The sequence below is a fragment of the Desmodus rotundus genome, chromosome 13, assembly GCF_022682495.2.
Source record: "Desmodus rotundus isolate HL8 chromosome 13, HLdesRot8A.1, whole genome shotgun sequence".
NCBI lineage: Eukaryota > Metazoa > Chordata > Mammalia > Chiroptera > Phyllostomidae > Desmodus > Desmodus rotundus.
This window is the reverse complement of record NC_071399.1, coordinates 21,848,797-21,870,822: the sequence shown is the minus strand read 5'-3', so window position 1 is coordinate 21,870,822 and position 22,026 is coordinate 21,848,797. Positions and strand designations below refer to the sequence as shown.

The window sequence follows — 22,026 nt, the reverse complement described above, 5'->3', positions numbered from 1 at the left end:
TGGCTCTGAAGAGAAATGGAGAAATAATGCTCATGTCCCAGTTTAAATGAACTCAGGCCGAGTAGCCATGACAGAAATCCCTCCGCAAACATGCTGTCATATCTGGCTTTTGAAATGTCAATATAGATTCTAGAACCCTAGCCTTGGAGAGGACCTTTAGAGAGCATTTGATCTTTCATATAGAAAGAATGACATTTAAACCATAGAGTCTCCCCAATTTCTGGAGACCATCAGAGAAAAAATGTTATTCATGCTCATCCCTGGATTTATTTATTTTCTATTTGTAGAAAGTTACTCTACCCATTTCAAATTTTAGCCAGTCGTATCTTAAGTAAAATCTTTAAAACTACTGTATTCTGCAAGCTCATTTCCTCCTCTTTGGTCTCTGAAGAATCAGAAAATACCTTGCCAACCATCATGCAACTTTTATAAATGTAGGTTTGGTAAATTTCCCTTCTGCCTCCCATGGGGTCAACCCATGAGCTTTATTTTTCACTTACATTTTTCTTTTGGTTTTAACATTTTCTTTGTTCTCTAGCCCTTTAAAGTCTTTCTTCAAAGCAGAGCCCAGAACACAGCAATTCTGACTCTCTACAGGGCCGAACCATGTTATTTTCCACAAACTACACTTCTATAGAGGGGTGTGTTCTCAGTACTGTTTGCTGCCCTGCGGTGTCGTTCCCTTCTTCCTCTATGCGCTGTCTTATTTGTAATCTTATTCTGTGTCATCACATCTGGTTTTCTGCTTAGTGGTGCCCACTTAATAGTTGTGTACTTGCTAGCCTATTTTTCCAGATGTTTGAAAATAAGTATTTTTGAACACTTATACAGATTAGCCAGTGCTAAAGCCTTGTGTGTAGTATTTCATTTAATTCATTTAGCCCATTTTATGGATGAAGAGACTGAGGCTCAAACAGGTTAAAGAATTTATTCAAGACCTTATACTTCAGAAGTGGTAGAGTAGGGATTTGAATCTTGGCAGTCTTGCTCCAGTATCTATATTCTTACTTGTCTATTCTATTATAAGTTCATATTATTTGTGTAGTAGGCTCTCAAACCAATAAAGCTTGGGAGCACCATTAAAAAACCCAAGGGAGGGGAATAATGGTGGAAAGAAGGGGAGGGGATCAGTCAAAAAACATGTATGAATGACCCACAGACATGGACAACTGTGTGGGGATTGACTTTGGGAGTAGGCGTTGGGATGGGTAGAAGAGGGCAAAGGGGGAAAAATTGGGACAACTGTAATAGAATAACAATAATAAAAAAATGTAAACTCTTCCCTCCCCCAAAACCCGAGAAAACCTGATCTAGGGTTGCCAGATTTAGCAAATAAAAAGACAGGATACTCAGTTCAATGTGAATTTTATGTAAACAATGAATAATTTTTTAGTATAAGCATGTCTCACACAATATTTGTGAGATACTCAATGCTAAAAATTATTTGTTATGTCCTGGCTGGTGTGGTTCAGTGGACCGAGTGCCAGCCTGCAAACTGGAAGGTTGCTGGTTCGATTCCCAGTCTGGGCACATGCCTGGGTTGCAGGCCAGGTCCCCAGTAAGGGGGCGTGCGAGAGGCAACCACACAGTGGTGTTTCTCTCCCTTTTTCTCCCTCACTTCCCCTCTCTGAAAATAAATAAAGTCTTAAAAAAATACTTTCCTTCTGTCCCATAACTTAAAAAGAAATAAAAATTACTTGTTGTTTACATGAAATTCATATTTAACTGGGCGTTATGTATTTGGCAACCCTAGGCTGGGCATCTTTTCAGGGTAGAGACTGGGACTTTTTCACTGAATTGACATCACAATGAATTTTGGGTCAGTTGAAAGTATCTCTGCCCTTTGGAGCATGACTGCAGTAGTACATGGATTCTTAAATTTATAAATCTCTATAGCACCTACCAAGAATTATGCCATGTTTACAAATTGGTTTTTACTGTTTCTACATTGATAATGGGGATATACAGGGTCCAGCAGAAGCAAGGCCTGCTTGACTGTGGTTGCAATGGTAATAATATGGGTGTAATAATTTATGGTTTCAATTTGCACATTTCACCTAAAATGTCATACAGTGTGCTTGAATGTGATATTTTTATGTTACAGAATTACATGCCCATAATTTTGTAGTAAAAAGGGGCATTATTTGCGCCAGACCTGGTATATTCATTTAAATATATTTTGAGGGTGATCTTGTACTCAACTCACTTGGCAGGGATATTTTATTTCTTCTATCACCTATTCTATTTAGCTAGTGCTAAATTTCACTTTGATACAAAAGTAAATACAAAGACTCATTTAGCGAGACTGAAAATAAAACTAAGACATGAGTTACACCATTGGTGTTGTCCAAAACAATTCCTCTAGCTATCAACTCAAGGCACTTAATCCAGCATATCATCCATTTACAGAGTGGCTCATATAACAAGGATCATTTTTCAGTTACAAAGGGGGTCTTTAAGCCCTCAGGGCTCTTAGAAACTAGAACTAGTTTGATTGATCACTTGCTCACAGAAAACTAGAAATAAAAAGGAATGGAAATACAAACTCAAAATGATTGGCCATTACCTCTTTTATAAGAAAACATCAGAAATAGTGGCAGACCCCTACGGAGCAGCATGAAAGGAGTGGTTAAGTTCTTAGACACAGAGTAGCCACTGGCCAGCATACACAACTGTCCCCCCACTTATAATTTTTTGACTGTATGATGGTCATAATGTCAAATTTTATTGTAAAACAGGCTTTGTGTTAGATGATTTTGCCCAACTGTAGGCTAAAGTAAGTGTTATAATAAGCACATTTAAGGTAGGCTAGACTAAGCTATAATGATCGGTAAGTTAGATGTATTAAATATTATTTTCGAGTTAATATTTTTAATTAAAAATTAAAAATCCTTATCTATGGATACATTTATTGATTTAGAGAGAGAAAAGGGGAGACAGAGAGAGAGAGAGAGAAACATCGATCAGTTGCCTCCTGCACACATCCCAACCAGGGATCGAACCCGCAACCTAGGTATGTGCCCTGGGAGGAAATTGAATCTGCCAGTGTTCAGTGCACAGGACGATGCGCCAACCAACCAACCAAGATGCACTGGCACTGGCCAGGGCAGCTTAATGAGATTTTCAACTTATGATGGGTTTATTGGGATGAAACCCCATCATGAGTTGAGCAGCATCTGTACATTTTATCCTCAACTCCAAATAGATAAGTCAGTCAATATGATCTTACTTTCACTATTTACTCTCTATAAATGATAAACTTATCAGGTTGAAAGACAGACCCATAGAAATGGCAACTGGGTATTTATGAAACATCATTTTTTGGATCAATATACAATAAGTCCTCACTTACTGTTGTCGATAGGTTCTGTGACTTTAAGTCAAATGACATATAACAAAACTAATTTTATGACAGACTAATTGATATAAACAAGGGTTGAGTTCCTATGGCATCTTATCAATGTTATAACAGAACTATGTTGAATGAAATGATGTTATTTGAGGACCTGCTGTATCGCGAAAATTCAGTGACTTTTTTTCTCCCTCAACTTAATATGATTGTAGATTTCTTCAAATTTATTTTATTTTAGTCATATAAAAATTATTAACAAACTTTGGTTTCCGTGCAAACATTCTGTCCTTATATAAAAAAGTGATTAAAAACAATACCGAATATGAATCACTTCTGCAAAGTTTAATGAGTGAGAAACAGTCAACCAAGGTGGCTTCTCCTTGGAAAATTCTACAAAAACGGAATTATATAAACAGTTACTTATTTTGATAGAAGTTCCACTTATAAATAGCAGCCATGACTTACTGCCTACAAAATTGCAGGCTGCCACATTTTATGTGTTTAGAATTCAAATGTTAAGGTCAGATTTTCTAGTGTGTGCTAAAGAAAGTCACACAGATAGACTGGTGAGTTGACCCACGCTCACGAAACAGCTGACTTCCATCATCTTCCTATTCAGGCAGGTGCAGACAACTGCTGGATTTAAACTAGTGGGTGCTACAACATTTATGTTTTCCGTTTAAAGAGGAAGCCACATTGACATCGAGAGGGGCAGAGGCTGCAGGACTGCACGGAGGCTCTCCTGCGCTCAGAGTATCTTACACAAGAGACAAGCTGTCACAGGATGTTAGTGTTAAGAGACTTTCAACATAAGAACCTGAACAAACGTGCTATTCCGAGACACTGAGATATCATTGCTACTTATGCAATTGTAGTGAAGTAGTGTTTTCGGAGGCCTAGGTAACAAGTCTCAGAGTAGAGGGAGCAGACAATTACGTAAATTAGGGACGGTGGACCTGACATGTTGTTCCTAACAGGTGATTAATGGCACTGAAGTGGGGGGAGGGTGAGGGTGTGTTAATAATGGGTACCTTATGGGGTCTGGGGAGACGGACTGCCTTCTGTGAGGACTTCAGGAGGTATTCAAATCTGTCACTCCCAGGAATATTGGGCTGCCTACAGAAAATGTGATCAGGACCAGTGGTTTGGGAATTCTAGACCCAAAAGTTAGAAAAGAGAAGGGCAACGTTTGAATCAAGAAGAGTTAATATTTTGTTTCTTCCTGGGCAGGCAGAAAGCTCCCCAAACTTGCTACTTTGGACAAAGCTGGCCCGAGTTCTGGGGCCATTTGACAAAGTAGAAGTCTGAGCGTGGGACCAAAACAAGACAGAGCGTGGGGATCTGTGCCATAAAGTAGCATTCACAGTTTCACCGAGCCAGGGGGTGTAGGGTGGGGTTTTTGCGGGGGGTGGGGGGGGGAGAAGCTAATAACAAGGCCAAACCCTGAGCCAGAGTTTGTCACGGAGATTTCCCGACACGCTGGCCCGTTAACTCCAGAGAGCCGTCTTCCACTTCACAACCTGCTGCACAACTCAGAGACGGCACAGGCCGTCTCGGCCTCAGCTCCGACTCCAGGACCTAAGAAAACCTTTCTCCCACGTTTGTTCTCCCCTGTCCCACATCGCCCACAGTGACCCCAACTTTTTCTCATTAGGAATGAGAAAGAAAACATCAGAATGGATTTTGATGCAGCTGCTTCAACCCAGGGACTTGGGCATGAACTCGGTCTCGCACCCACACAGCTGTCTCTGGAGACTGCACATTCAGTCTCATGCCTGTGTGGCTGCCTGGAGCCCCGGGTTTAGGGACAGATCTATCACTGCACCAAACTCCCAGCACAAGCCATACACCTTAGGATTAGGAATGCTTTTGGGTGACTCTCCCTTCTCTTCCAGAGAATCCTCCCTGGAGAATCTCCAGAACAATAAAAAGACACTTGACCTCAAGGAACGTACAGAGTTTGGTACCTTGGTTGCTAACAGACATAACGATCCCGCTTTAGCAGCTATTAAGACACTTGAGTCATTTGTTCCTGCCTTCTTGATGCTGACTGGAACCAACGAGCCGATTGAGAGGGGAAACAAATCCCCGAATCGCAGAACAGGAGAAGAGTTTTAAAGAGAATCGTGTGGCGACGACCAAGCCCTCCCTGGCTCTGACAATGCAGTCAGAAGCCACCCTTTAGGCTCTAGGGAAGCGAGGGTAGCAGGTATAGAAAAGCTGGCGAAATCTAGCACCTGCTCTTCCTTATGAGGGCTCCAGAAGTGCTCCTCTAAACTAACTCAGGCCTGCACGGCCAAAAACACCAGGAAAGCCAAACAGGCTGCAGCTGTTCCCCACGGCTCTCCTGGCAAGCTGACAAGAACATATTTGCTCAGTTGTGAGCCTCACCCACAGGCATCTCCCACCTCGAAGGCAGGGGTGGGAAATCTGGACGGCGTTTGCCCAAATAAGGGAAATCAAACCATCTACCGGCATTACCCTCGCTTTCTCCCACTCCTTAATGAGAGCATCCTTAATTAAGCCAGCTTCAAAGGACTAAAATTAATGCCTGGAGGTCAAAGGTCAAACCAATGGTTTACAAATCTTAACAGAAGTTATATAACCTACATCCCTGAATAAAACCCCAAAATCATCAATCCCTGCCCTCCCTTCCCAGTGGAATAGATTTAAGTCCATTTCTTCTTTTCCCCCACAATATGTGGAAGACAAAGAAGCTAGTATGAGAGGGAGGAGCATCCTGGCTCATCATCAAAAAATAAAGATCTCTTTCTCTGAGTGTCACCTGAGGTTGTACAAAAATTCTGTTTCAGTTCTCCTCGGTGTCTGCCTCCAAGGGTTCATCTTCTAAGCCAAAACTCAGCTTGTCAGCTAGTCCCTCAAACTGCTTGCCCAGACTGCCTGCAGAGTCCACGAACATGTTAGGGATGTCTTTGCCAAAGTAAATCTTGCTGTTGGAAGCAATGGCCTTGTACTTCATCAGCTGTAGATACTCAGGGGTCAGCTTGAGCTGTAAAAAAAGGAGAGAGTAAAGAAGACTGAGGTGGAGCCAGGCGAGGGCAAACTGTGGGAGGTGCCCCTCCACTTGTCATGAGAGGGCCCCTGTCAAACACATATGCTGTTTCTACTTCTCCTGGTCTCACCGTTACATAGTGACAGGGTAACCACTTCTCTAAGAGAAAGTAACCTCAGATTTTCAGGGCCAGAGCTGCAAGAGTGTTAGGAGTTTCCACGTTTCACGCAGACACTGCACTTCCGCCAAGGCACTGCTAAGGAAAAGGGAAGTGCCTGTCCCACTCAGTGCAGGAGTCACTTCTGGCCACGAGGGGCTTTCGGTGCTGGGGGTCTTCCAACACCAGGGACTCTCAAACAGTATTAGCCTAAACCCCAATATACATTCTCTTTAACAGGCGGCCCTGGGCATTTACCTTATTTGCTTCGGCGATTTTCATAGCAGTATAGCACTCAGCGTCAGCCTTTGCCTTCTCCCGGGCCAGGAACGCAGCATCTGAGGGGAAGGGTGCAGTGAACCGCAGTGCGGAGGCTACCAGAAGACTGGGTCTGGTCCCTGTCACTTTCCCTGACTGCCTCTGGCCTCGGGGAGATTGCATTTTCCCCTGTGCTTTGGTGTCCTCATCTGTGAAATGGGGGAACAAGGGCCTTGCCAGCATCTCCCTGTGGCGGGGCCTCGTCATGAGGAAGTCTGTTGCTGTGCCCAACATCGTTTCCTTTTTCCTTTCTTTGTTTTTGCTGAATATGAAGTCCTATTTATTTTCCCTCAGAATACCCTCTCTTTGGAGGGAAAGGATTGACTGTCAGGCTGAATGCTACCAGGAGAACAGTCACCTCTATGGACACGTTTAATCTATACTTGCATGTAACTTGAAAGCATATTTAAGCTGCCTCCCACAATGTTTGCAAACCGAGAAGTGGTTTAGTTAAGTCACCCGCATCTCGTTTGACAGCGTTATCGAGAAAAGCACGGCTGCCCAGAGACACTCCCTGGCTCTGCACTCTTATTGCCTCTGTAGCTCCGCGCCGGGGGAGGGATCCTGCCCCAATCTGCCGTTTGAGCTTTTCACCTCATCCCTCTCGTGCCGCTCGGCGAAAGCAGTGAGGTCTAGAGAGGGCTCTGAGTACAGCCAGAGGCAGATCCACACCAACACCAAATCCCATAAGCATAAAACAGTTCAGTCCCTCTCCAACTTCCTTTTCTTTTTCTTTCCCTTCAGTCATTTCAAGAAGGTTCTAACTAACAGTGGGTAAGCTGGCACAACTCTGAGAGAGTTATAAGCTATGGTCTGGACTAACACCTGTTTGAATTAAAACCTGTTTAAACTTCTACTATGCAAGCAATATACTTTCTCAGTCTGCTGAGACTAGCTTTCCGCCAAGTTGATGCAAATTTTCGATATTTACTTCCTTGCCTTGGGAATGAGGCCAGTCTCATGTGAGTAGTATCTGCGGCAAAAAGCCTGGGAAGAGAGGTCAGTCTGTGGGTGGGTTCTCGCTGCTCAGCCTCAGCACCACCTTGGGCGGAAGGAGCCTGCAGTCTGGCTGGAGCTCTGGCTGCGTGAGGCTGACTTAACTGGCCTTCGCACCTGATGACATGTATTTATAAGAAATAAAAGTTGTTGTTTTGCCGAGTGCCCTAATGAGGAGCTGCCGATTTGTAAAGTCTTAATTGGTTCCTTGATAAGCCCCTGCAAAGCCTGGCAGGCCCCATAACGTGTACAGCTGGACACAGCACTTTGGAGCCTGAAGCTGGGCCTTGGGGTTCCCTTTTTGTCCTAGAATTTGCTTGATACTTACATACCACCCGAAGGAAAAGGTGGGTGGTGGGAATGAGGTAAGAGCTGAGGGGCAGGGAATTGAAGGTGACTGACAGTCAGAAAAGTCAGCACAGGAACACTTCTCTCCGGCTCCAGTGTTGCTGATGCTGAAAGGTATCTTCACACCCAGCTTATCATCTCCAGGGTCCCTGAGAGCAGACTCGGAGGACAAAGCTACGGTGTTCGCCGACTTCCAAGGAGGGCGCAGGCAAGGCGTGGGGGAGAGGGCTGCTGTTTTGGCCTCGTTTTTTAGTTTACTTCCAGTGCCAGACCGTGAGCTCCAAGACAGCAGGGACTGTGTGATATCCCTCTTTCTAAAGCCTAACGTAAGTGTGCCTAATGGCAAAGAGCTAACATTTGTTGAGCGATGAATGCTCCCCGAAGTGGAAAATTAATGCCAAATCTCCCCCAAAGTGAAGGACCAGAGAAAAAGTGATGTTCCAAAGAAATCAAGAGATCTTAGAACAGAAGTTAAAGAGCAAAGGAAATGACATTCTCACCCCCTGGCCACAAGGTGGGGTCTGAGGAAAATCCAGGCATTCACTTCACTTCTGCTTACCTTCGATTTCTGAGATCTTCTTCTCAGTCTCCTTTTCCATCACCTTCTGTCCATAGGTGATTTCTGCCACCTGAGCCACTTTTTCTGCCTCTATATGAATGAAGTTGAGAAAAGGCTTAGAGCTCTGATATTTCAAAAGTGTGACTCAGTTTCACCTTTCCCCTGATCAGAGGCCCTGATGCATGTGTGGGCCGGCCCAGATGCAGGCCCCCGAGGACGAGCAAGACAGGCACACACGGGCAGAGACGGGGTATACCGGGGAGCACAAACCACGGCATCGGTGCGGACAGGAGCCAGGGAGATGGGGCCCGAGGCAGGAGAGCCATCACTCTGATGGAATCAAGGAACAAGCCCTAACCTCTCTCTTACATCACAAGGGTATTTCTCTTAAAGGAATGAGGTACTCTCTAAAAAGTTTATTCTTGCCACTTCACTTCAGGAAGTAGTCAGGTGTGTTGCCAATGGTCTAGTGCAGTGGTTGGGGACGCAGGTTCTGAACCACAGTCCGACCACTTCACTTGCCGGATGACCTTGGGCACATTACTGACCCTCTCTGTGCGTCACTTTCTGTGCTCCAGCTCAGTAAAGTGAGGTTAAAGTAAGTGTCTCCCTCATGTGCTAGCTGTGAGGAGTGAGCTATTTTACATGTAAGTGCTTAGAAAAGTACATGGCTCGTGGTAAGTGCTCAGTAAGTGTTAACCGTTATCATTACGAGTGAACAGTAAGGGCTCCTTTCATTTAAGATATATGTGGAAACTTGAACTTATTGCCACTGGCCCCAATCTGACAATGTCAGCTTTGCTTCTGGGAATCTAAGAGCCACTCCTACGGGTGGCAAGGGTTTGTAGCACCATGTGGTCTAATCGTGCCGGGGGCTTCCTCGACTCTTCCCATCACCCCCAGTCCTTCTGGCCTTAAAGGGGATCAGAGAACCACATCCAGACCGATGAGGGCCTTCTTCCGCTCCGTCTCAGCTTCTTTTTCCACCACCTTCTGTTTCTGGGCTGCAATGAGAAGCTTTGTCTTCTCGCTTTCCCTGGAGGGGAAAAAAGTATGCGGAAGTGAGTTCGCTATGGAAGAGCTTCTGAGGAACTTCACTGCCCCTGGAGAAGCCCAACTCTTCTGCTGAGGAAGGGAAAACTCTGATTTCTTACTCTCTCTTGGTTGGTGGTTCAATGTCCCGGGTAAAAGCGGATCTGTTGCAGACATGGCTCACCTCCTCCTCCTCCTCCAAAATAACTCATTTGTGGGAAATAGAGCATAATTTACTTTAGTAAAATGCACCTGCCTGCCCAGTTAATCGTCTTTCCCTCCTATCTCCTTTGGCATGAGCCTGAAGCACAGACAAGGCCCCCGGTCCCTCCAAAAGCATCACTGCTCCAGAGGGCTTCTCCGTGGCACTCAGTCACAGATATGGAGCCCAGGTGACCGTCCTGGCATGCCTGCTCCACCCCACAGTGCCACGGGCTGTGACAAACACTCAAGACGGGAATGAAAGCCTGGCACAAGTGAACGCCGGGGTGGGATGAGCTGGGAGAGAGTGGTGGTTACCGTTCGGGCAGAGGATACTCACATCAACTCGTAGTTTCTGCGGATCGCCTCAGGTATGTTGGGCTTTGTCACCCGCACAGCCTGCAGAAGGAGAAACATAGCACCTGATGGGAAGTCAGGGAGGTGAGGGACCTAAGCAGCTCCCTTTGGTCCTTGATCTTCCTGCACAGAAAGGACATCCTTGAAGGGGGAGGGGGTGTACCTTCATCAGGGGACACTCCACGGTGGCAATGCTTACCTGGATGACAAGCCCAGGGGCCATGGAGGTCAGGTCCTGTTGCAAAGCCAGTTTGAGATTTTCATCAATCTGATCTGCAACCCAGAAAGATTGGAAAAGGGGTTGTCATGCTTTCTAGGCGGGTAGAGGGAAGTGTACATGTAGAGTTAAAGCTAAAATACCTGCTCAAGAATGCATCTCCCAGGCAAAAGGCCTTCCCTAGGCAAAGTGCTTATCACAGCTCGGAAATCTGAAGTCCCCCAGCAAGACTTTCGGAGCAACGTGCCTCCGCAGTCCCTCTACATAGGCCAGAGGTGAAAGTATCCTTTTCCTGTGGTCTCAAGATAGAATCACCTAAGTTTGAAAATATCGACCGTACCCAAAAGGAAACAGCTTTAAAAAAAAAAAAAAAAAAAAAAAGAAAAAGCAACAATTCTAGCACATTTTTTGGATCAGGCAGCAGCCTTTCTCCAGACAACAGGAGCAAAACGGAAGGCAGGCACCCAGTTTTCATGAAGAAAGAAGATGGAATGGCTATGTTAGGTATTTTGAAAAGAGCCGGGCACATCAAATCTAACAATTTTAGATGTTCCCAAAGAAATACAGATTCTGATGTCAAGGTAGCCCCAAGGAAGACTATTTCCATTAGGAACTCCATCAAATGACACAAGGGGAAAATAAAAATTTACAGTCCTGGAAATGAGCCCAAGTCTTTTGATGTGTTGTTTGCTTTGGTCCTGACTCCTCTGCCTGGAATTTACATGTGAGTCATTTCATGGGCAAGTGTAGGAAGAACTATAACTGATCCCCCTTCTAGCTGTGATCCCAGGCCGGCAGCACCCGGCTGCCTTTTTTGGCTTGAGATCCTAAGATCGATCCCAGAAGGGCACCAACAGAAAGACCCCACGAAACCAGGCATCTAAACTCCATCACTTCCCTTACGGTCAGCTGCCATCTGCTTTAAGTGGCCATTGTTGGTCACTGTGCCCACACAAGAGCCTCTGAGAAACAGAAAATCTAACTCCTGCCTTTTATAGGTGCCCAGACTGAGATCCACAGAGGTTGGGACGTGCTCAAGCCCGTTGGTAGGCAAAATGATGAACTTGTTTAATTACTATGTTTTGATTTTTAGGGCTTACAACAGTACCTTTTCAACTGCCGTATCGGTGAGCAAGGGGTTTTACTGTTTCCACGGACTAGGTATGCTCTCACAAGCCTCTCAGCTCTGAGGGAGAGATGCCCACAAAGGGAGGACCTTGTACCTGACCCTGGTCTAACAACCTGACAGCTAGAGATGAGCATTTCATTTCATAGTTTCTACTCCATACAGGACGCCCACCAAACTTCAAGTGCGATGGCCGGTACCCTCCGTAAGTTATCAATAACAGTCATTTATCAGACCAAGTTATATCTGAGTCAAGGTAGACACCTGTGGCCGTGGGCTAGTAACTTTCTAGGAAAATCTGAAAGAAATATTTTGAAAGGTGGTTTACCAAAGTAACACTGGTATTAAGTTGTTTATGTTACAGTTATGCTAATGAGGCTGGCTAAGGTGTATTATTAAGTATACACCAAGAAGTTCTTCAGGTAAACTTTTGAACAAATACTAGGTTATATATATATATATATACATATTTTAATCCTTACCCAAGGATATGCTTTCCTTCCATTGATTTTAAAATCTATTTTGTTTATTTTTAGAGAGAAGTGAAGGGAGTGAGAAAGAGAGGGAGAGAAACATTGATACGAGAGAGAAATATCGATTGGCTGTTTCTCGTATGTCTTCTGAACAGGGACTGAACCTGTAACCCAGGCATGTGCCTTGACCAGGAATCCAACGAGCAACCTTTCGCTTTGTGGGATGATGCCCAACCAAGCCACACTGGTCAGGCTCTTCCACTGATTTGAGAAAGAGAGAGAGAGAGGGAGAGAGGGAGAGAGAAACATTGACTGGTTGCCTACTTTACGTGCCTGACCAGGGTTCGAATCCCCAACCTAGATATGTGCCCTGCCTGGGAATCAAACCTGAAACCCTCTGGTGTATGGGATGATGCTCTAACCAAGTGAGCCACCTGGCCAGGGCGGGATAATATTTTCATAAAATGGGCAAATAAGATGCATCAGAGTAAGCAGGGATGAGAATTATGCAGTCATGTTGAAAGTCAGGCCTGGGAGTGCTGAGAGGAGGGACTGCAACAGCGAAAAACCTTGATGGTTAAGGAATAGGGTTAGAGACGCTGGGTCCTCCTTTGCGGATGCAAATATATTCTTAGCAAAACGGTGCTGCTGACAAGCCTGAACTTTAAAAAGAAACAAATTTCAAAGCAAATATATTTCCCAGCTCCTTTGTACAATACGAGAAGCTATACTTTATTAAGCTACCATGTTGATCTCTAAGATAATAAAAAGTTTTTTAATGCAAAACAATTTCACATTTTAATTTCCTCTTCATGGAAATTTAGAGATCCTTTGTTTTTTGTTGTTTCAAGTGCTTTGAAATGTTCAATTAATGGTACAAGTTGCTAAACAATAGCTAGAGAGAAAGCAAATGATATTTTATAAAATTTCGTTTGATGTTAAAAAAATGCCAAATTTACCCAATTTTCCCCCAAAGCACACTGAATTCAAACCTAATAACAGAATCTAAATCCTGTGGAGTGAATTTAGATTCATTTTCTACTGCTGAAAATTGAAAGTGATTCTGATGGCTTCCCAAATCGGAAGCACAGCACAAAGGCTGTTTGCTTAATGGAGGTCGTTGGCAACACCAATGGCCCCTCGTTCCGGCTGCTGTAAAAGACGCTCTCACTCAGGGTCCTTTTATGGAGATTCCTGGGAAAAATCACTGTCCTGTCCTAGTATCAAGAATAGTTGTACTACGGGTTGAAAAATCCATTTGCTTCTAGCACTGGTGCTAGAAGTAAACTTACTTCTTTGTACAGAAGTAAGTTTCTAGTAAGTAAGTTTATAATAGAACGTTTTACCACAAAAAAGTATAACAATTACTGAAATGTTTCTTTCCTTCGTTGCTAAAAAGACAGGCTATGTTTACTTTCATTGGGTAAACGGACAAGAAATGTCTACTTAAGTGTGTGGATCTTTTTTGTTCGAAGTTTGTCCTATTCATCTCTATAGGTGTAGGGTAAATAAACAAACAACAAACAAAGCCCCCCCACAAAGGTTCTTGGAATGGTAAATAGCTATGGTGCTTGTCCCACCTGCAGACTTAAAGGTGAACTGTCCCGCTCCCCTCAGCCCCTGCCGGTGCCTTTCATTCGGCGATGCGTGGTGGGAAGCATAGGGTGAGGTCCGCACGAGGGAGGTTCTAGCTCTGGCTGTCACCAACGAACGGTATGGCTTTCTCTGAGGTCAGCGCCCTTATTTTAAAACAAGGATGTTGGGCTGGATAATCCCTAAGGTTCCTCTAGAACCGAGCCTGTCCTTATTTCAGAATGATGTTTTAGGGACTGTGGAAACAGTTCCATCCCAGTCCTCTGATTTAGGCCAGGAGGGAGTCCCGTAGGCCGTCGTTACTCCTGCGCCCAGAGCTCCACCATTCTCACGCTCTTCCATTGTGACCAGCCCCTCGTAACCAGTTCCTGAGCCGGATCCTTTAGCCCTCCGGTCCAGCAGTACCCATATGACCCCGTGGGCAGCTCGGAAGTAGGCAGTGGGGGGAAGCAGGGCTGCTAAGGCAGGCTCTGATCAGAAGAGATTTTCTTACCAAAGAGCTCAATGTAGACCTCTTGAAGCGTGTGTACGCTGCAGAACTGGTTCAGTTCGTGGTGGATCTTGTTGAAAATGAGGGCCTTGTCGTAGTCGGCAGTGTAGTTCTTCACTATATCATACACTGGGGGGTGGGGGGAAGAGAAGCGGAAGAGACGTTTCAGAACAAGAGAAGACAGCACTTAAAACTTGCTCGGACAGAGCAGTTTTCCCTTCCTGAGGTGCTGTGACAGACACTGGGGTGGCATGCCGGGGACAGTAAGCTAGTGGTGGGGGGTCAAGTGGAAAAACGTACCTGCATTCGGGACCAGGAAGTTCACCACTTCAATTCTGTCGAAGTAGATCATCACACCACCACTGTGAGAGGAAGGATGGACAAGGACGTCACTAAGGAGCTCGGGAACACAGTGTAGTCTCCTAGAGGACCTGACACGTGACCCGGCGGAAAGGGACAAGTGTGCGTGAGAGGTCAGAAGCATGTGGATCTGCACACAGGAGGGCTTCCGAGCTTACAGCAAGAATACAACCTCCTGATTGTATCACACCTCCTAACAGTAATTCCGCAAAGGAAAAAGCAAAACTTTTGATATACCAGTAAGAAAAGAGTAGTCCATATCTTTGAATCAGCAATTGTTTTGACAAAAATGACTGAAGGAAAAAGACTAAAGGAGGTCGAGGAGTTCTAGGACATAAAAGGTCACCGTGGAATTCGTGGACAGTCTTCTCACGCTGTCTTCATCATTGCTCAGTTCAGCACTTCCCCTTTCCTTCAGGAGTCATTGTACGGGAATTTCAAAGATACGGAAAAGTTGAACTAAAACCCCTTTACCAACACTGAAATTTAACAGTTGTTAACATTTTACCTTACTGATTAATCTACTTTTTTCCCCCGAAAACTTCAAAATAAGTTACACTCATGATACTTTACCCCTTAACACTTGGCAACATCACCTAGGTATAATAACATTCCCCTCCATAGTCACAAAACCATTCCCAAAGCTAAGAAAATCAGCAATAATTCCTTAACATTACCGAACACCCACTCACTCCAATCTCCCCAGTGATTCCTATTACGGGCTGAATCGTGTCCCTCCCAAACCCCTGTGTTGAAACTCTAACCCCCAATGTGACTGTGTTTGGAGACAGAGCCCTTAAGGGAGTAATGAAGGTTAAATGAGATCATAAGGGTCAGGCCCTAACCGATTAGACTTGCTAAAAAAAAAAAAAGGAAAAGATAGGACACCAGACATGGCTTTGTCCTCTAATGTTCAGACAAAAGGCCATCTGAGGACACAGCCAGGTGCCATCTGCAAGCCAGGAAGACAGGCTTCACCAGAAACCAACCCTGCAGGCGCCTTGAGCTGGGACTCGGAACTTCTGTAACTGAGAAAGTAAACTTCTGTTGTTTAAGCCATCCAGTTATGGCCGCCCAAACAGACTAACACAATTTCATCAAGTCTTTCACAGCTTTATTTTTAGACCAGGTTCTAGTTAAGGCTCGCCATTGCATTTGTTTGTCTTTTAAGTCTCCTTTTCGCCCCAATGCTCCTCCAAATACGACTCTGTGCCAAGATCAGACCCGTCATCCTGTGGGGTGGCCCAGTTCTGGGTTTGCCCAAATGTTTCCTGTGGTGTTTACTTTGTTACTCCGTCCCAGGTTAGACCTTCTTTCCTTTCCAGGGGGACTGACGCTATAGTGATGTTATCTTTGGAGTTCCTGCCCCTAAGGCCCCATCCCCACTAAGCCATTCTTTATAGTTTCTTATACTACAGTTATTTTCCTCTGCGAAGTCATTTATCTGCTAAAAGCCTTTAGAGGATCCTTACTTCTAACAGAAAGTCCAAACTTCTTAGGGCATTTGAGGTCCTCCCAAACCTAACTTCTACGATTCTCTCTACTGCACCCCAACACCTAATAGAATTGGAACTCAGGGAGCTAGTGGTCAGGAAACTTGGTAAAATCAGGGCTGCCTCTCTGTTCACCGTCTCTTACTGCAACCAGCCCAGCAGCCCTTCCTCTCATTTGGGCTTAACAGTTTTATTCCAGGCACCTTACCTAGTCCCGCAAGGTACATTCTTCACCTCATCTGTCTGCAGTGTGGTCTGGAAATAGAGGAGGCATACAATGCTGTAAGGCGGGCAGTGACAAAGAAAGTAACTTAGTTTTGGAATTCTGAATGGCCTTGTCCTGGAACACCTATTTGGGTTGAACTTCGTCTTCGATAAACATGAACACCCTCCGTCTCCTCCTGAATAACAGGGTGTGGGACTGACCAAACAAAGGTGCCCAGCCGGCTCCCACTGCAAGTGGACCACGACGTGAACGAGCTGGGTAGTAATGGTTTAGTGAAAAAGACCCTGGACTAGGAGTCCTAAGATCTGTGTTTATTTCCGCCTCTTCCACTTACTGGTCTTGAAACAGATTCTTTACTTTAACCTGTCTCTGCCTGTAAGACCTGCTCAGCCCATTCTCGGGATTACTGAGAGGTCCAAATGAGATATGGGCATGTGGGCGCTGTGAAAACCACACAGCAGAGTACATGGCAGAAGGAACTGACAAGGAAAATGCTGATGAGGTATCCCAGGACAGTGGGCACACTTCAAAGGCAGCTAGTGTAGTTTAGCTAGGCTTTAGATCTGTCATAAGTAACCCTACTCCTGTCTGAGACATCATTTCCCTTCACTAAGTTCGACTTCCCTTGTCCCTCCCCCAAATGATGTGCACATCTCTGAAATTCAAGTAAGAACCAGCAAAATTACCATATTTTATTTCCATCTACCTTCGTAGCCTGTGATTTAAAACACAGACACATACACCCTACTTTTCCTTCTACACATGCAAAACAGATTCTTCTCTGGCTTTGTCTTGAAGTGAAGAAATACCTCCCAGTTGGGGCTGATAGGCCACGGCAAGGACCCCAATAAACTCTTTCAACAATCAAGTAAAGCTCCAGAGTTAACGGCCCACGGAGCCTCATTCTTTACGTATAAAACTTATTCTTAAATGATTCCTTGGAAAGGCATTATACTCATCCAGTGGCTAAGTGATTCCAAATCATGCATTAGTCACACCCCCGATCTGCAGCTGTCCAGCCCTACCACACAAGCCAAGTATACCTGCACAGACTTATACGATGTGATGAAAGGGAGCATGAGATGGAAGCCAGGGCCGCTGGTGGAAGTCAGCAGGGCGCCGCCTCTGCAGAGGAGAGAGGGAAGTTCGTTTAGCAGGAGGTACCTTTCACGCTGATACTCTTTGGGCAACTTTCCCAAATGTATAAATGTTTAATGGAGAGTGACAAGTGCCAGAGCCCCGTCCACAGATCCCTTTCTTCCTCCCAGGTAGGCCTCATATTCTAGGAAGCCCAAAGCTAAAACATAAAGCCACAACTCATGCTCTTGCAGCGAGGACAATAGGCACATAGGCTAAGTGGAAAAAAGACGGCAGAATCCCCAGCTATACTTGAGAGGAAGTCTGTTTTGCTCTGTTGTAACCGTTGAACTTGTGGAAATCCATTGGGGCACTTAAATCCAGTAATACAGTTATCAACGGACTGCATTAATGTTGGATTCCAGTGACATCAACACCAAAAGAATAATTTTAAGTACACTTTACAAACCATTTTAATGTATTTTTTGGCAGTAGAGTTATCTTTCTAATCAAGTTGTATGTGAATGATAATAAGAAGCCTTTTTGGGGGGACATATAAGCAGAAAGTAGGAAGAAATAATTAAAGGGGTATGAGAAACCCAGAAATAAGCATCATAAGGCACATAACAAGGTCATAAAGACTTTTAAAAAAAAGATTTTATTTACTTTTAGAGAGAGGGAAAGGGAGGGAGAAAGAGAGGGAAATATCAATGTGGGAGAGATACACTGATCAGTTGCCTTTCTCACGCCCCCAACTGGGGACCTGGCCTGCAACCCAGGCACATGCCCTGACTGGGAGTTGAACCAGTGACCCCTCAGTTTGCAGGCCAGCACCCAATCCACTGAGCCACACCAGCCAGGGCAGAAGGGGGTCATAAACACTTAAAGCAAAAAACTTGGTTATGGAAGTTACTAAAAGGAAGGTAACCCATGACTTTTTAAGTGCTCCTTGATTAATATAAATCAAATTGCAGGCTCTTTCATTTTTCCTGAAATGTTAATTTTTAAGAGTAGGTGCAAATTGCAGAGCAAGGCTATCTTCTCCAGTTGCCTTCAAGAACCGGTACTCACCAGAGGCAACCTTGTGGCACCAAGATGCATAGAGGGATGTCGGAAAGAACAATGTTTCAGAGATAATCTGCAAGGAGCACTGGCTGCCTTTAGGTTTTGTCTCTAAGTCTCTGTATACACTTATCAATCATCATCCATCGACTTAGAATGCTAAACTTTAGATTTACATTTATGTGTGTGCATGTACACATACAACACGTGTTCCCCTCCTCATGGCCACAAACACAAAAGCTCAACCTAAAAGACATCCATGTTCAATAAAATATAAACGTAGATATTCAGCAGAATCTGCTAGATCGGGACTAGGAAAGAGACACTTAACAGGAAGTTTTAAGCTTCTCCCTGCCTCAGCCTTACCTGTAATAGACCCCAATATGTCCCTCTTCTATCTTGTGCACAGCTGAGAAGAGAGATGCACAAAAGAAACTGGCAGCCACAGCCACAACTGCTCCCAACTGAGCCATCCGTGAACCTTTATCCTGGGGAAAAAGATACGGGAAAACGTGTCTGGTCTGCGGTGCAGGAGCCACGCTAGGACAGTCAGAGTACCTCACCAAGCGGAGCACTCTGGAGGTGGCTCCTATCCAGCCCGCCGTAGTACGAACACGAGGCTAGATCTACAACTCTTTCTGTCCTTGCTCCCAGTCACCATTCCCATTCCTTAATTGTGGAATTCTGTTCCTCAGCTCGTGGAAGAGGCAGTGGCTCTAGATACAGCCGTGGCCCAGGGAGAACCAGTGCCAACTGGGCAACGCTCAGAACACAGCCTTCTCTTCCTGTGAACACGAATGTGCCGTCCCTGGGGCCACTCACACTAGTAAAAGGAAGAAGAGGCAGCTGCAGTCTGTTGGCCCAAATTACAGAGGAAGTCGAGTGACAGGCAGTTGTGGCTTGTAATTCTGGTCAGAGTCTCCCGGTCCTAATTGCCTGCCACTTCAAAGGAAACCATTATTTACTCTTTCGGAGGCTGCAGCGACAGAGGCAGCATGCGAAGAGTTCCAAGGTGGGACTCTCTGGCCTTCTGTCCACCTTCCCAGTTACACCTTTGGCCATAAATGAGAGAGGGCTCTGAACAAGACCGCAGCCACACTCCCTCCCGCATTCCTGTTACTTTGTACCTGACAGGTCCCCAAGCCCACGGTTAGAGAACTGGGGTTCCCCAGGGTGGGAAGATTCTGGACCCCTGGGTCCAACTGCGTTCGGGCGCTAGGATGCGAAAGAGTGGGGATCTAGAGACTTATTTCCCGAACACTGAATGATCTGGAGAAAGTAGGGTAACTGACACCAAAGTTCACGGTAAGGCGTGGCTGGACCAACCCGCGCAGGGCGTGGATTCTGCCTCGTGGATCTAGGAGCAGTCGGGCGCAGACATCTGCGAGGCGCTTATTTTACCGAGGCGGCCTCCTGCTACGGATTTGCAGCTGCGTCCTTCCCTTCCGAGGTAACCCCTGCCCCACCTCGCGCCCTTTCCGAGAGAAGGTCGCGCATCCCAAGAGCCCTGGGTTGGAGCTGGGGCTCCAGGAGCCTCTGCTCGGTCCCGCTTGGGATCTAGGGACAGAAAGAGATTCGGGAGAGAGGGGTGGCTCTCTCGTTCCCGAGGAAGAGGCAGCTGGCGGGGGGCCGGGGAGTATCGCTTCTCAGCGCGGCCGGGAGTCGCAGCTAGGCCCAGTGCACGCACTAAGGGGCGGGGGCCGCGTACCAGGCTGTCCCTCCAGGCGCTCCGTACTCTGTCCGAACCCCCGTGCAACCGCAGAAACGGCCACACCCCTCAGCTCGCCACTTCCTTCCGGGTCCGTCGCTTCGATGACGCCATTAGTTCACGCGAGAAGACCACACCCCCTTGCCGCCCTCCTTCATTAGCTCCGCCCCCGCGCTTCGAAGGGTCAGTGTCCGTGAGTGGCCGCCAGGGAGCGCCAGCGACAAGGGTCGGGCTGTCAGGGTTCTGGGTCTAGGATTTCAGGGGTGGGGGTGGTGCGGAGCGCCTGGGGAGTAATCCCAGGGAGGACGCGAGCGGTGCTGAGCTTGTCATTTTTCGACGTTTTGACTTTGGAGATTGCTCCGGATTCCCCTCCACATTAGGTCATGACTGTCTTTTTTTTTCTCGGAGCAGGTACTAGCGATTTACAAGTTTTCAGCCCTCTGCTCGCCGCTGTTCTGTAGCACCGCTCAACGAAAACACATCTTTTAAATGTGCAGATCAGCACCATTACGTTGCTGATCAACAGTTCCTACCTTCAGCTGTCCTGTATGCTTTTTATAGGAGCTTTGGCCTTTGGGGTCCCCACGGCATCATAAAGTAGATTAAGGTGGAATTATTATTCCAATTTTAGTGGACAAAATCTAAATTCAGTACCAGGGTAACAGTGGATGAAAGCCTTCTCGGCGCTTCCTCAACATCAGGAGCCTAATTAACTGCCTTTGTAACGCCTGCCACAGATCACAGGTGCTGTGAACCTCCTTCTCTCCCTGACTAGACTGTAAGTTCTCAGGGCAGGGACCGCTCTTCCCTGGAGCATGCCGGGTACTTAGGTGCTCAGTAAATACAGACCGCACAGTGGCACCAGCACCAGGCCCCAGGCTTTGTGTCTGCCGCTCTAAGGGCCTCAGGTTGTGCACAGCCTTCAGTGTTCAGCAGGATCAGACTGGGGCATTTCCAATTCAACCACTGAGGCTGCTTGGGATTCGCTTGGGATCCCCCTGGGTTTGCTCTGGATGAGTCTTTGTTGGGAAATTTCAGCATTACATAGTTATACCCACACAGCTGGGTTGCACGGTGCTGCCTGGGAGCTCTGTGCCCATCTCTGTGAATGAGGGCCTCCTCTCTCCCCACCTTGTCCCTGCAAATCCTCCCTAACCGCGGGTTGGCCAGTCTCCTGACTGATCCTATCAGAACTTGTTTAGTGATATAACTCAGGCTATGTGCTTAATAAATGTTTACTTTGTAGTTGAGTGAATGAGTAAGAGAAATGGAAATATTGGGGTTTATCGGGCACAAGGAATGGGGCTTAGCCTGAAGCATGAAGGATTTAAATTAGTTGTAATTTAAGAATTTCCTGACTATTAAACTTGGTAATGAACTATGAGCAGAAGTGGGATTTTGTTCTCAGGAGGCTTTTTAGCAGGCTTGAGTAGTTTAGCTGTGGCCCTGCCCCAGGCAGGAGGTAGGCTGCAGTAGATCACGCTCTAACCGTTCTGAAAATCCCTTTGTAAGAGGCCTGTGATTGTTATGACTCAGTATCCAAAGTTATCAGGCAGGTAAGTCTGTGATGATTTATTTCACAAACGTGCTTAAGAATCCATTTTTTTAAAAAAAAGAACTTGCATTATAGTAGCTAAGCACAGATATTCCACAGTCAGTCTGCCTGAATATAAATCCCCCGTCCCCTCCACCCCCTCTTCTGAGCTATGAGAGCTTGGGAAAATGACTTAATCTATTTGTGCCTCAGTTTCTTCGTATGTAAAATGGGGGTAATAATAATGGTGTGAACCGTATAAGACTGTTGTTAGGATGAAATGACTGATTAGGAAAAGCACATGCCATGTTTGGCATATTTTAAAGGTTCCTAG

General features: G+C 45.8%; 1 protein-coding gene across 4 annotated transcripts; it reads right to left on the bottom strand.

Moving 5' to 3' along the window:
• Window positions 1–909: 909 nt before the first annotated feature.
• Window positions 910–20,279, bottom strand: ERLIN2 (ER lipid raft associated 2). 4 transcript variants are annotated; one of them, XM_024562706.4, is made up of 12 exons: window positions 20,159–20,279; window positions 18,817–18,938; window positions 17,355–17,436; window positions 16,294–16,340; window positions 14,533–14,594; window positions 14,236–14,361; window positions 10,533–10,606; window positions 10,317–10,375; window positions 9,688–9,779; window positions 8,744–8,833; window positions 6,781–6,860; window positions 910–6,362 (listed from the first exon to the last, which is right to left on the bottom strand). In XM_024562706.4, exons 2-12 carry the CDS (start codon window positions 18,921–18,923, stop codon window positions 6,162–6,164), a joined length of 1,020 nt encoding a protein of 339 aa, XP_024418474.1. In that variant the 5' UTR covers window positions 18,924–18,938; window positions 20,159–20,279; the 3' UTR covers window positions 910–6,161. The 4 variants fall into 4 exon arrangements, with proteins under 4 accessions (XP_024418474.1, XP_024418476.1, XP_045053072.1 ...); XM_024562708.4 differs by lacking the exon at window positions 20,159–20,279 and adding an exon at window positions 19,777–19,913; XM_045197137.3 differs by lacking the exon at window positions 20,159–20,279 and adding an exon at window positions 19,743–19,877.
• Between the last annotated feature and the right edge of the window lie 1,747 nt (window positions 20,280–22,026).

What these genes read in the sequence shown, in the direction of transcription:
- ERLIN2 (XM_024562706.4), bottom strand. Translation starts at nt 18,923, where the DNA reads ATGGCTCAGTTGGGAGCAGTTGTGGCTGTGGCTGCCAGTTTCTTTTGT. An exon ending in CATCGTATAAGTCTGTGCAG is followed by an intron (nt 16,341 to 17,354) that starts GTATACTTGGCT and finishes CTCTATTTCCAG; the next exon opens with ACCACACTGCAGACAGATGA. An exon ending in GGTCTACATTGAGCTCTTTG is followed by an intron (nt 10,607 to 14,235) that starts GTAAGAAAATCT and finishes TCTGGGTTGCAG; the next exon opens with ATCAGATTGATGAAAATCTC.